General features: G+C 44.6%; 1 protein-coding gene across 1 annotated transcript in view; it reads right to left on the bottom strand.

Moving 5' to 3' along the window:
• USH2A (usherin) overlaps positions 1-13,886 on the bottom strand; it is a 584,211-nt gene that overhangs the window by 497,562 nt on the left and 72,763 nt on the right. Inside the window, exons 8-9 of the mRNA XM_070728574.1 lie at positions 12,814-12,998; positions 51-272 (exon numbers count right to left, since the gene is read on the bottom strand). Coding sequence (XP_070584675.1) covers positions 51-272; positions 12,814-12,998 — 407 coding nt within the window. The remainder of the gene's footprint in view (positions 1-50; positions 273-12,813; positions 12,999-13,886) is intronic.

Raw genomic sequence — 13,886 nt, 5'->3', positions numbered from 1 at the left:
CATCTTTTATCCCAAAATTTATTTTTTAATAGGAAAATCACATAACATACCTTCCACTGATTGTAATTTCATCAATTCCATAGTATCTATGTCCAAAATTAACCCAAGGCATAGTAGTGTGATACTGGCCAAATAGATCAATCTTAATTTTTGAGACTTTGACAAACTCTTGAAGTGATGGTGTATTGTAGAAATCATTATATCCTGGCCGATGATTTGGTTCTGGAGTAAGAACACTGAGAGTAATATTTCCATGGGAATATGGAGGATGGCTATTGAAACATAGGGAAAAAATGAATGTCTCAACATGTTCAGGGTTTTGAGAAATTGTATATTTGTTTAAATACACCAATTTTTTTAGCCAGGGGAAAAAATGGAACTTGATGTAATTCTCAAGCACTAGAATGGAAGCATCATAATTATTTAAAATAATATGAATTCTTGTTTCAGATTACAATCTTTTCAGGATAAAGGTGGTGATTACCTATAAAGCCCTACATGGCTTAGGACCATTGTAAAAAACAGTCATACCATCCAATTAAACCATACATAAAATGAAACAGCTAAGGGTCAGTTATGTCCCCCAAGCCTGGCAGCAGAGGTGGGTTTTCAGTAATTTGCGAAAGGCAAGGAGGGTGGGGGCAGTCCTGATCTCCGGGGGGAAGTTGATTCCAGAGGGCCGGGGCCACCACAGAGAAGGTTCTTCTCCTGGGGCCCACCAGACAACATTGTTTTGTTGACGGGACCCAGAGAAGGCCAACTCTGTGGGCCCTAATCGGTTATTGGGATTCATGTGGCAGAAGGCGGTCCCGAAGGTATTCTGGTCCGATGCCATGTAGGGCTTTATAGGTCATAACCAACACTTTGAATTGTGACCGGAAACTGATCAGCAGCCAGTGCAGGCCGCGGAGTTTTGATGAGACATGGGCATATCTAGGAAATACCATGATAGCTCTCGCGGCTGCATTCTGCATGATCTGAAGTTTCTGAACACTTTTCAAAGGTAGCCCCATGTAGAGAACATTACAGTAGTCAAACCTCGAAGTGATGAGGGCATGAGTGACCCTGAGCAGTGACTCCCTATCCAAATAGGGCCGCAACTGATACACCAGGCAAACCTGGGCAAAAGCTCTCCTCGTCACAGCTGAAAGATGGTGCTCTAATATTAGCTGTGGATCAAGGAAGACGCCCAGGTTGCAGACCCTCTTCGAGGGGGTCAGTAACTCCCCCTCCCTCAGGGTAATGGATAGATAGATGGAATTGTCCTTTGCAGGCAAAACCCACAGCCACTCCGTCTTGTCAGGGTTGAGTTTGAGCCTGTTGACAGCCATCCAGACCCCAACAGCCTCCAATTATTTGGATTCTTAAATGTAGCTTTTAGCATAGGATTTTATATTGTTTATTTTGTACTTTTTTATGCTGTAAGCCATCCTAATGCCCTGGAGAAGGGTGGTATAGAAACAAATTAGAATACAATAGCAAACAATAAATAGTCAAAACGATTGAAAATAAGACAGCTGGCTTTTAAAATACTATTTTAAAATAGTATTTAGGGTCTTGTCAGCTTACTTCTTCTAGCACATTCCAAAGATAACAAGCAACAAACTCTATTCCCTTGTGCCTTCCAATCTGACTAACTTCAGAGAAAATCCTATTGCTGAACTTAGAGATCCAATTGTTATGATGTCATAAACAGAAATGATCCTTCAACGTTCCCTCAAATTGGTCAAAGAGTGAAAGGTTAAACATGTTTTAAATGTAGCTTGGAAACACGGTACAGCTGGCGCAACACAGGTATCCCATAAACCAACTGTTTTCCTTCCAGCATCCTTCCAGATGGTTACATTCTACACTAACCCAAATTTCTGAATAATCATTAATAGCAGGCCTATAGTGCATTATTGTCATTTTCACTGTATGTCACTTGTGCTTGCATAACTGGGCAAAATTCTAACAACTCCAGATAACCAACTTACCAGCTTAAAAATTATGTGGACCATCACAGCTCCTAAGTTTCTTCAATAAAGGACAAGTTCACAATTCCCAAAGTATACATATGATTATTTACCAAAAATGGAAATTATGTAAATCTTCATCCTGAACTGTTGGTTTTACTATCTACAATATTAAACAATCTACCTTCCTATTATTATAAACATTTAGCTGAATTGTCCATATCTATTCCCAAACTTCCTCCATAACATTCAGGAGACCTAAGTGAAAGCAGAATTTGAGTTGCATCCTGATGGGACTTCATTCAAAACATATCATGGAGCTGTAATTTTGTGATTCCTAACCAAAATACAACTGGCACTTAGTTAATCCACTAAAACTAAGTGGATTTAGTTCAGTTTAAGAGTTCTCCAAATATTTCAGGGGAAAACAGTAATTCTTTCACTGACTTCTATTTTTTGCGGTAATATCAACAATTCTAATAAATAACAGCACATTTTTTCCTTTGGCCTCACTGAACTGATCAAACTGCTCCCAATTCCTATCTTCTATAAATAGGACTCAAGAACATGGTATGCAGGGCAGAGATATAGTATGAAAGGAAGAAGATAAGCCGTTGGGGTTTACTTACTAATGTAGAAGCAAATTTCACATTGTGCAGCCACACACTTTATAAAACCAGTTATTTTTAGAAATATGGCATAACACACATACATTGGTTTTTGAAACATGATTTTTATTGGGGTCATTGCAAATGTGAAAGCGATGTTACATTTTATTTGGGTGCCAATGAGCATGTATATGTAATATGCCTATTTTTGAAAATGTTCACTATATGCATAAATACTACAGATTCATTTTTGAGGGGGGGGGGAACCAAAGATTTTGGGGGGAAATTGGTTATTGTTAAATGCTATTAGTGTATGTGCATGCATATGTAATAGAATATTCTTACAAAACTGAAAAATATTAGTTCATTCAACCCAAACTATTATCTCTTTCTGCAAAGGGCATCATTCCTATGCAAAATAAGCTCTACCACCCCATTTCAGGAGGTTTTTTTAAGTCTGCCAGTATACCGTATTTTTCAGAGTATAAGACACACCTTAGTTTGGGGGGAAGAAAATAGGGGGAGAAATCTGCCTACCAGATACTCATCTGGCTGGTGTCCTTAGTCTGGTCAGCTACAGCCTATTATTTTATTGCCTGGTTAGGACATAAAAAAACCCTTATTCCAAGAAAGCAACAATGCAAGAGCCTGCAAGCAAGTAAGAGCTGGGAAAATTGTTAGCACCTTGTTAGGGCTGGAAAGAAACTTATTCGGAGCAAAAAAAAAAGCCTGCAAAAACATTCTTCGCAAAGAGTAACAATGAAAAAGCCTGCAAGGTAAGAACTGGGAAGATCATTAGCACGTTGTTAGGGATGAAAATAAAGTTTCAAAAAAGCTACATTCAGAGTATAACACATCCAAATTTTTAGACTCTTTTAGGCAGGAAAAAGGTGCATCTTATACTCTGAAAAATATGGTATGTTTTCCATATATTGTGATATGAATAGGTGTTTGGTTCTTCAGATTACCACTTATTCCAAAATGAAGTTAGGACAGATGAGCAGACTTAGTCAAAACCAGATATAAAACACATGCCAGAGAAAAGTATAAATAAACATAAAATTGACTGATTTCCATATATATTAAAAGTATTTTACTTGTACTAAAATAATTCTGTCTAGACTTGGGAAGGCTATGCATAAATAATCTATATTCCTTTTTGTGATTTAATTCACAATTAGGATGTAAATCCCTACAATCAACTTTGGCTCTTGGTGACCTCTTGGGTGTGTCCTATACAGAATTGTTTTGCCATCTATTACAATAAAATATAAAGACCTCTCTTAGACTTAGAATAACTTCCTTCTTAGGAGATGTAAAAATGGATGGAAACTTAAGTATATTCTTATCGTTTAAGGAATAGTTCTCTACTATAAGTTGTTTGCAGATAAGCACAACAGCTGTGAAAGTTAGACAATAAGAAAGGCTGAGTGCCAAAGAATTGTCGCCTTTGAACTATGGTGCTGGAGAAGACTCCTGCAAATCCCCTGGACTGCAATGTGATCAAATTGGTCAGTCCTAAAGAACAACCTGACTGCTTGGCAGTTCTGTGTTAGCAAAAACTTCAGAAGAGAAGGATTTAGGGGTAGTGATTTCTGACAGCCTCAAAATGGGTGAGTAGTGTGGTTGGGCGGTAGGAAAAGCAAGTAGGATGCTTGGCTGCATAGCTAGAGGTATAACAAGCAGGAAAAGGGAGATTGTGAATCCCTTATATAGAGCACTGGTGAGACCACATTTGGAATACTGTGTTCAGTTCTGGAGACCTCACCTACAAAAAGATATTGACAAAATTGAACAGGTCCAAAGACGGGCTACAAGAATGGTGGAAGGTCTTAAGCATAAAACTTATCAAGAAAGACTTAATGAACTCATCTGTATAGTCTGGAGGACAGAAGGAAAAGGGGGGACATGATTGAAACATTTAAATATGTTAAAGGGTTAAATAAGGTTCAGGAGGGAAGTGTTTTTAATGGGAAAGTGAACACAAGAACAAGGGGACACAATCTGAAGTTAGGGGGGGGAAGATCAAAAGCAACATGAGAAAATATTATTTCACTGAAAGAGTAGTAGATCCTTGGAACAAACTTCCAGCAGACGTGGTTGGTAAATCCACAGTAACTGAATTTAAACATGCCTGGGATAAACATATATCCATTGTAAGATAAAATACAGTGATCCCCCGATCATTGCGAGGGTTCCGTTCCAGGACCCCTCGCAATGACCGGTTTTTCGCGAAGTAGCGCTGCGGAAGTAAAAACACCATCTGCGCATGCGCAGATGGTGTTTTTACTTCCGCAGCAGCGAGGAGCCGAAGATTGGGGTTTCCCCACCGCCCACGCAAACTCCTCGCTGCCGCTCGCCCGCCCTTCGCCCCGCCCACGCCGTTCGCTTCGCGCCGCTTCCCAGCTGAGTCCTGAAGCCAATTCAGGACTCAGCTGGCTTCAGGACTCAGCTGGGAAGCGACGAGAATGAACGGCGTGGGTGGGCGAAGGGCGGGCGGGTGCTGTGGGCAGGCAGGCGGCGGACAAGCTGTTCACTCGCAGCCGCTCGCTCGCGCCGCTTCCCAGCTGAGTCCTGAAGCCAATTCGCTTCAGGACTCAGCTGGGGAAGCGGCGAGAATGAACGGCGTGAGCGAACGGCTTGTCCGCCGCCCCGCCCGCCCTTCACCCGCCTCACGCCGTTCATTCTTGCCGCTTCCCAGCTGAGTCCTGAAGCGAATTCGCTTCAGGACTCAGCTGGGAAGCGGCGAGAATGAACGGCGTGGGCGGGCGAAGGGCGGGCAGGCGTGCGGGCAGGCAGGCAGGCGGCGGACAAGCCGTTCGCTGGCGCCGCTCACTTGCACGCACCGCTCGCTCGCGCTGCTTCCCAGCTGAGTCCTGAAGCCAATTCGCTTCAGGACTCAGCTGGGAAGCGGCGAGAATGAACGGCGTGGGCGAACGGCTTGTCCGCCGCCCGCCCGCCCTTTGCCCACCCACGCCGTTCATTCTCGCCGCTTCCCAGCTGAGTCCTGAAGCGAATTCGCGTCAGGACTCAGCTGGGAAGCGACGAAAATGAACGGCGTGGGTGGGCGAAGGGCGGGCGGGCGGGTGCGTGGGCAGGCAGGTGGCGGACAAGCTGTTCACTCGCGCCGCTCGCTCACCGCCGCTTCCCAGCTGAGTCCTGAAGCCAATTCGCTTCAGGACTCAGCTGGGAAGCGGCGAGAATGAACGGCGTGAGCGAACGGCTTTGTCCGCCGCCCGCCCGCCCTTCGCCCGCCCATGCCGTTCATTCTTGCCGCTTCCCAGCTGAGTCCTGAAGCGAATTCGCTTCAGGACTCAGCTGGGAAGCGGCGAGAATGAACGGCGTGGGCGGGGCGAAGGGCGGGCAGGGTGCGCGAGGCAGGCAGGCAGGCGGCGGACAAGCCGTTCGCTTCGCGCCGCTCGCTCGCACCGCTCGCTCGCACCGCTTCCCAGCTGAGTCCTGAAGCCAATTCGCTTCAGGACTCAGCTGGGAAGCGGCGAGAATGAACGGCGTGGGCGGGCGAAGGGCGGGCAGGCGGCAGCGAGGAGTTTGCGTGGGGCGGTGGGGAAACTCCTCGCTGATGCCCGCCGCTCGCCCTCCCGCCAGCAAGAGGGGAAGACCAAGGGAAGCCGCCCAGCAGCTGATCTGCCCGGCGCCATCTACGCATGCGTGCCCATAGAAAAAAAGGGCGTGCATGCGCAGATGGTGTTTTTACTTCCGGGTTGCAAAATCGCCATATAGCCATTTCGCAAAGATCGGGATTGCAATACCCGGGGGATCACTGTATAGGAAATAGTATAAGGGCAGACTAGATGGACCATGAGGTCTTTTTCTGCCGTCAGTCTTCTATGTTTCTATGCTGTTTAGAAAGCCAGAAGCTGAAGTTGAAACTTAAATTCTTTGGCTACCAAATGAGAAGGAAGGACTCACTAGAGAAGAACCTAATGCTTTGAAAGATTGAAGGCAAAAGAAGAAAGGGATGACAGAGAACAAGGTGGCTGGATGGAGCAGTGGGTATGAGATAGTAGAGGACAGAAAGGCCTGGAAGAACATTGTCCATGGGGTTGCAATGGGTTGAGCATGACTTCGCAACTAACAACAAAGACAACATAGGTTGTTTAAAAAAAAATTAAAAAAAATCCAAATAGCATTCTTTGACCAGAAAGTATTTAAATCTAGAAGAACAAATCAGATATTCTGTTAATTGTAGCTTTAAAATAACAATGGTAGCTCATTTCCTACCAGCTAATTCTATCTTTGGACTGTCAAAGTTACGTATATTTTTGGGGGTAGGTATTTTTCAGCTAGGTGTAACTTTCCTATGCAGCATTGTGCACATGTATCACTTCACAGTATTATTTATGTCATGTAATTGAAGAACACTGTTCCATCATAAAACATTTCTACATTAGCACCTTAGCATTTGCACTTTTTTTTGAAGATGCTCTATTTCATAAGCTGTGCTGTTTTTAATATTCAGTGGTACCTCATCTTACGAACACCTCTTCTAACGAACTTTTCGAGATACGAACCCGGTGTTTAAGATTTTTTTGCCTCTTCTTCCAAACTATTTTCACCTTACAAACCCAAGCCGCTGCTGCTGGGATGAAGGGGTTTCTTTCCCCCCCCCTTTTTGAAGAAAGAAAAGGGAGAGGCGGCTTGGAGGGGGAAAGAGTTTGCATTTAAAAAAGTAGGAGAACAGCTGTGCCTGCACAGTCACTGAAAGGGTGTCTTTTGAAGAAAGAAAAGGGAGGGGCGGCTTGGAGGGGGAAAGAGTTTGCATTTTAAAAAGTAGGAGTACAGCATGCTTGCACAGGCACTGAAAGGGTGTCTTTTGAAGAAAGAAAAGGGAGGGGCGCCCCCCTTGCCTTTCTTCCTTCCCACTCACCCTTTAGCCTAGCCTTGCTTCTTCCACCCGCCCCCTTTAGCTGCTCCTCCCTGCTCTCTGTTGGCCTCCATTCTAAAGTTTGGGATTTTCCTGAAGGATTTGCATGCATTATTTTCTTTTACATTGATTCCTATGGGAAACATTGTTTCGTCTTATGAACTTTTCACCTTACGAACCTCCTCCTGGAACCAATTAAGTTCGTACCATGAGGTACCACTGTACTTTTTACTATTTACCAAACATTACCTTTTGCTGAGCTAGTTAATGCTTATAATTTTTTTTGCTTCCTTCCATCTCTTTGAATAATATGAAAGCCAACTATGTTTTGTTGAATATGAATGCATCTTCAACAACCCCCTACTCTTCTCCTGTATAGAAATGTAGATGTGTGAAGGTCCAGAGAAAATGCTGACACTTTTAATAGCCTACCTGCCAAGATTGAAAAGAAGAGGGATGGAAGAGAGAGAGGCAAACAAACAGCAATTGCACCTGGTGGAATGGCCCCTGATGGGTTTTAAGACAAGTGTAACACATTCCTGATGCTGAATGTTTTCTAAAATGTCCTAAGAGTTGGTGCAATTAGAGAGTTATAGCTAACGGCACACTTTAAGGGGGAAAGCAAGCAAGAAAAGCTTTATTATTTACTTATGCAAAAAGCAACTCTCTTGTAAAAATTCTAGAATAGTATGTAACTGCAGAGATGTTGTTTCTTTAGGCTATGCTAATCATTCACAATTCTCAAAAGTGAAGAGAGGCACTTACCAAGGCAAGCATTCACTATGCAAAAACTATGCACCTTTAAAGACTTCTCAGAATCATTTTTTCAGTTTATTTACTAAAAAAAATATGACTTATTCGTTGGAATTCAGCAAATCCCATTTGCCCTTATAATAATTTATTTAATACCAGGGGTGTCAAACTCAATTTCATTGACGGACGCATCAGGGCTGTGTTTGATCTTGGAGGGCTGGATGGGTGTGGCCAACTGGATGGGCATGGTCAAATGGGTGGGTGTGGTCAGCTTGATGCCACTCCCCAAACTACTGACATGTTTCCTCTTTGCATTGGGTAGGCCAGGCCAAAGCCACACTGGCCTGATGTTTCCTGTTCACATTGGATAGACAGGGTCAAAGTGACGTGGGCCAGCCCCTTACATTTTCCAGGACATCCCGCGGGCCTTGTGTTTGACACCCTGTGTAATATTATTGATAGTCACTGTTAAATATCTTATACATTCATTCATCTCCTTAGTATTTTGGAGGCATTTACCTTTTTTTAAGTGAAAGGCATACTTTCAAAAGACTTAAAAGTTGTTATCAGATAATCTAAATAATCTATTTCAGTTGAGGTAGGAAACTACTAACTTGGCTGGTATGTTGAAGACCACATTCAAAGAGTGGGACTAAGAAATGAATAGATACAATCAGGTGAAAAATACCCTATATATTAAGAAGATAGACCTTGTTTACTAATTACCTTGAGCAATGACCATTTGAAGTTATGATAGTGCTGAAAAAATAACTCTGCAATCAAGGCAACATTTTACCACTTGTTATCACATTTTATCATGTGATAAATTACAGTCAGTATTTACTGTCTTACTACTGACCTAATGTTTTTCTCATTTTCAGTCCCTTACAGAGCAAAGAGATTGGAGAGGAAGGGATTACAAGAGAGTAAGCAGGCACACAATGACAAAACACATCAAAAAACAGACTCAAATGCATTGTGCAAATAGCCAGTGTATTCTCCATTGTCTGTCTATTTACTCTCCTGTAATTTCTGTATGCTTGTAGGGGGACAAGTGAGATAAATGGGTCAGTAATAGGACAGATCACCTAAAGGTAATGCTTCTCTCTCCCTTCCTCCCTTCCTCCCTCCCTCTCCCCCTCTCCTCCACTCCCCTACTTGTTTAAACAGTTTTTCTAGTTTGTGGCGATGGAGAAAACAAGTGATATTATATATTGGTGCAGACATTTGGAACTTGGAAAGAAGAAAAACTTTGCTTTTCAAATGGTTTGCTACAAAAAATAGTTGTATGCCTGTGTCCCATGGCCTAATAATCAAGGTGGAATTTTATGGTCAAGGTGGAATTGTAATTTTCATTTTCTCTGGTCAAGAGCTGCAGTCTTTGCCAAGATTAGGCAATACAAAGTTTGGAAGCATTCTTGAAAGTAATTTATGGCTATAGCCCTCAGACACTTTAGCATTTAATTTGCAAATAATCACACTGAAGGAGGACTTAATTGCGAGCTGCTGCCACTGCTCCTATGAGATTCAAAATATTCTAGTTCAGCATAGAAAATTATTTAAGGCTATTGGTCACACTAGGAGGTTCAGAAGCATGCTTTCTAAACTTCTTCAAAATAATTTTTTTGGGGGGGAGGTTTCACATGATTGCCATAGCAGGGCTAGCCAATAATTTCATTTATATGTTTTTATTTATTTTGTAATCACCTATCTCCCTATGACAGAGAGACTCTTGGTCGTATAAAATAAAACACTAAAAACTAAGTGTATAAAAGTTAAGATTTAAAAAGAAGGAAAAAATAATTAAAAGTAATGCCATAAGAATGGACTTGTTCTTTTGTGATGCCCAGGCAAGAACCATGGCTTCACACCTTGGTTATATACCGTATTTTTAGCTCCATAAGACGCAGTTTTTTTCCTCCCAAAGTAGGATGAAAAATCAGCAGCGTCTTATGGAGCGAAGATGCAGGCAGGGAGGGGGGGGGGGCGCAAGCCCAAAAAGCAGCCGCAGCGGAGGCCAAGTCTCGCTCCGGGCTGTGCCCCCTCCGAGCGCTCGCCGCCTGTCCCTGTCAGCGGCCCAGCCACCTTCACCCGTCTTCGCGTCACTTCGGAAGCCGCTCTGCATCAGCGGGAAGGAAGGCGGAAGGCAAGCTGCAAAGCGGCACTTGGCGAGCGGAGAGGCGCTTCGCTGGCTGCAGGCATTTCGGAAGAGAAAAGAGCCCGCAACATCGGGGGAGGCAGGGGGTCCCGCGCCGCAAAGCAGCCAGAGAGGCTCCCGCGGGGGAAGAAGAAACTAGGGGCCTCCCCTCGGAGGCGGGCGGGGGAGGGGCAGGTAACGCGCACCGCTGCAGGAGGGATGAGGAGCCGAAGCAGCCCCCCGTCCGCCCAGCTGCCCGTCCGGGGATTTGGCAGCGCAGGCCGCTGGGCCCTCCCGCCTGCAGGATCAGCCTCGACAGCCCCCCCCCCACTCGCCTAAAGGCCTGGCCGGGAGCCCGCGGGCTCGCCCCAAAAGCGCCTTCGCCCCGGAGAGCAGCCGCCGCCGACCTCTTCCTCGCCCGCAGAGTGGCAGGAGCAGGCCGAGCAGAAGCGCCCCCGCCCAGCGCTGGAGAAGTCGCCCCTCCGAGCCCGACGTTCCGGGCAGATGCGGTTGGCGCGCTCCCTATCTCCCTGCTAGCCCACTCGGAATATTCAAAATAAGAAAAGCCTTTGCCGGCGAAGGTTTTTCTTATTTTGAATATTCCGAGTGGGCTAGCAGGGAGATAGGGAACGCGTGCAACCGCCCGTGCGCCCCCGACATTGAATATCACCTTTGCCGCCGGCCCCGCCTCTCCTACAACCCCCTTGCTGAGAGCTCTCAGCAAAGGTGAGGCGGGCAGGGCGTGCGCGCGTCACCGCTAAGAAGAACGGAGAACGAGAGTGAGTGAGAGCAACAGACAGCAAGATAGTGAGAAAGAGAGAGTGAGAGAAAGGGGGGGAGAGAGAGAAAGAGAGAGGGGGAGAGAGAGAAAGAGAGGGAGAGAGAGAAAGAGAGTGGGAGAGGGGGAAGAGCTAGCAAGAGAGGGAGAGAGAGAAAGAGAGAGGGAAAGGGGGAGAGAGGGGGGAGAGAAAGAGAGGGAGGGAGAGAGAGGAGATAAAGGAAGAGGAGAGAGAGAAAGGAAGAGAAAGAAAGAAAGAGGGATAGAAAGAGAGAGAGAGTGAGAGATGCTCAGTGAGCCTTTCTTTGAAGTTGCCTTTCTTTCTTTCTTTCTTTCCTTTTCTCTCTTGCTCTCTTGCTCTTTCATTCTTTTTTCTTTCTCTTGCTTTCTTTCTTTCTCTTGCTTTCTCTCCTTCCTTCCCTCCTTCCATTTCTTTCATTCCCCCTCTCTATTTTTATTTCTCTTTCATTTTCTTTCTCTCTTTCTTGCTTTCTTTCTTGCTCTTTTTCTTTCTCTCTTTTACCTTCCCTTCCTCTATTTCTTCTTTTCTTTCTCCTTCCTACCTTCTTCCCTCCCTCCCTCCCTTCAGTCCTTCCTCTCTTACTCTCCCCTTTCATAAGTTTCCTTGCTTCCTTCCTCTGTTCCTGTTCCTTCCCCCTTTCTTTCTTTCTTTCTTTCCTTCCTTCCTTCCTTCCTTTCCTCCCTCCATTTCTTGCTTTCCTTTTCCTTCCTCCCTTCTTTCCTCCCTCACTCCCTTCTTTCACTCCTTCCTCTCTTCCTCTCCCCTTTTTGGCTCAAAATATTTTTTTTCTATTTTCCTCCTCTAAAATCTAGGTGCGTCTTATCAGCAGGTGCGTCTTATAGAGCGAAAAATACGGTAAGTAGCCAATCTCCATGCCATATAAAGCTAATACGTACTGAAATACTTAATTAACAAAACATTTGAGGTTTTCTCCCTGCCAAAAATAATAATAACAATAAAAGTAAGTCTCTCAGATGTGCTCAGTTTTCCCATTTTACTTTTTATAAGGCACACACACATTTTTTTTTGTCTGTTTGTTGGTTGGTTGGCTGGCTGCTTGGTTTGTAGCTGAATAGATTTTCAAGTTTCATTATAGCCTTTCATCATTTTTACTTTCTAAAATGAAATCAAGTGGGACAAGGAGTCATAGAAAGTCATAGAACTAAGTGGGAAATAGAAAATTTTCTGCTAGTTTATTAGTGCCCAATGGACTAAGTCAGTGATGGCGAACCTATGGCACGGGTGCTACAGGCGGCATGCAGAGCCATATCTGCTGGCACAGGAGCTGTTGCCCTAGCTCAAGGCCCAAGGCTCTGGAGGGCATTTGTGGCTTCCAGAGAGCCTTCAGGAGGATGGTAGAGGGCATTTTTATCCTCCCACAGTTCCAAGGAAGCCTTTGAGCCCAGGGGGGGGGGATGAAACATGAGCCTACTGGGCCCACCAGAAATTGGGAAACAGGCCATTTCCAGCTTCCAGAGGTCTTCTGGGGAGTGGAGGAAGCTGTTTTTGCCCTCCCCAGGCATTGAATTATAGGTGTGTACACTCGGGCATGTGCGATAGCGTACACTCATGCTCTTTCGGCACCCGAGGGAAAAAAGGTTTGCCATCACTGAACTAAGTTGTCTGTGCGAATATGAGATTTCAGTAGCTTGATTCAATATAAGCTTGTTCATACCTAGGAAGCTGTAAGCAGTTTACAGAATCTGGATACTGCAGTGATCCATTATTCTCCATTCCAAACACACTACAGTCCCTTGCAAAGTATTGCCAGTCTTCCCAACCAAGGGAGGCTTGCTTTTTTCTTTGTATTCTGATTGCTTCAGGCTGAGGGCTGAAGAACTGGATGATAACATAAAACACCTGCAAATCAACCACAAACTATGAATTAATTTGGAAGGCTTACGCAAAATCAGAAAATTTAAAATTTAAAGGAATCTTTAAGGTCATAAAGTCCAATCCTCTGCTCAATATAAAATATCCTAAAGTATGTCTGATCAAATCTTTTACTCTGTGATGTAGGACCTCTAGTGAAGGAGAAGTCAACATGTCACGTGGCAGCCTATTTCCACTGCCAATTCTTCCTGATATGTACTCTAAGCTACTGGCTTGTAATTGTAATTCACTGGTCCTGGATCTGTTCCCCAGGCCAGCAGAAAAAACCCCCCAACACTTCCTCTTCTGTATGACATACCTACAGCTATTTAAAGATTATGATTAGTGATGGGCGAAACCAACGGTGTTCGGGTTCGCCAAGTTCGGATGAACTTTATGCAAAATTCGGCCAAACCTGAACCGAACCCGAACTTGAAATGGAACGGGGAATCCCTCCCACAAAGAGATTCCGGGGGTAGAGCTTTTACATCACCGGCAGGTTGCTAAGGACACCAAGGTGATCACATGTTTATTTTTATGTGAAAGGACTGCCCTTTGCTTGCAGCACCGCTGTGGCGTCCTTTTTCGTAAAAATAAAAATGTTTATTTTTACGTGAAGACCTCCCTTTGAAGGAGCTGGGGAATCCCTTCTATGAAGAGATTCCGGGGGTGGAACTTTGACGTCACCGGCAGGTTGCTAAGGACGCCAAGGGGATCACTTTCTGGATTCAATGGAATCCAGGAAGTGATCACCCTGGCATCCTTAGCAACCTGCCAGTGACGTCAAAGCTTTGAATGCCAAACACGACCCCGAACTTTGCCCGAAGTTTGAAAAAATTTCAGGTTCGGGTTCGACATACCGAACACCGCAAAATT

The sequence above is a fragment of the Erythrolamprus reginae genome, chromosome 1 (assembly GCF_031021105.1).
Source record: "Erythrolamprus reginae isolate rEryReg1 chromosome 1, rEryReg1.hap1, whole genome shotgun sequence".
Lineage (NCBI taxonomy): Eukaryota > Metazoa > Chordata > Lepidosauria > Squamata > Dipsadidae > Erythrolamprus > Erythrolamprus reginae.
This window is presented reverse-complemented; position numbering and strand designations above follow the sequence as displayed.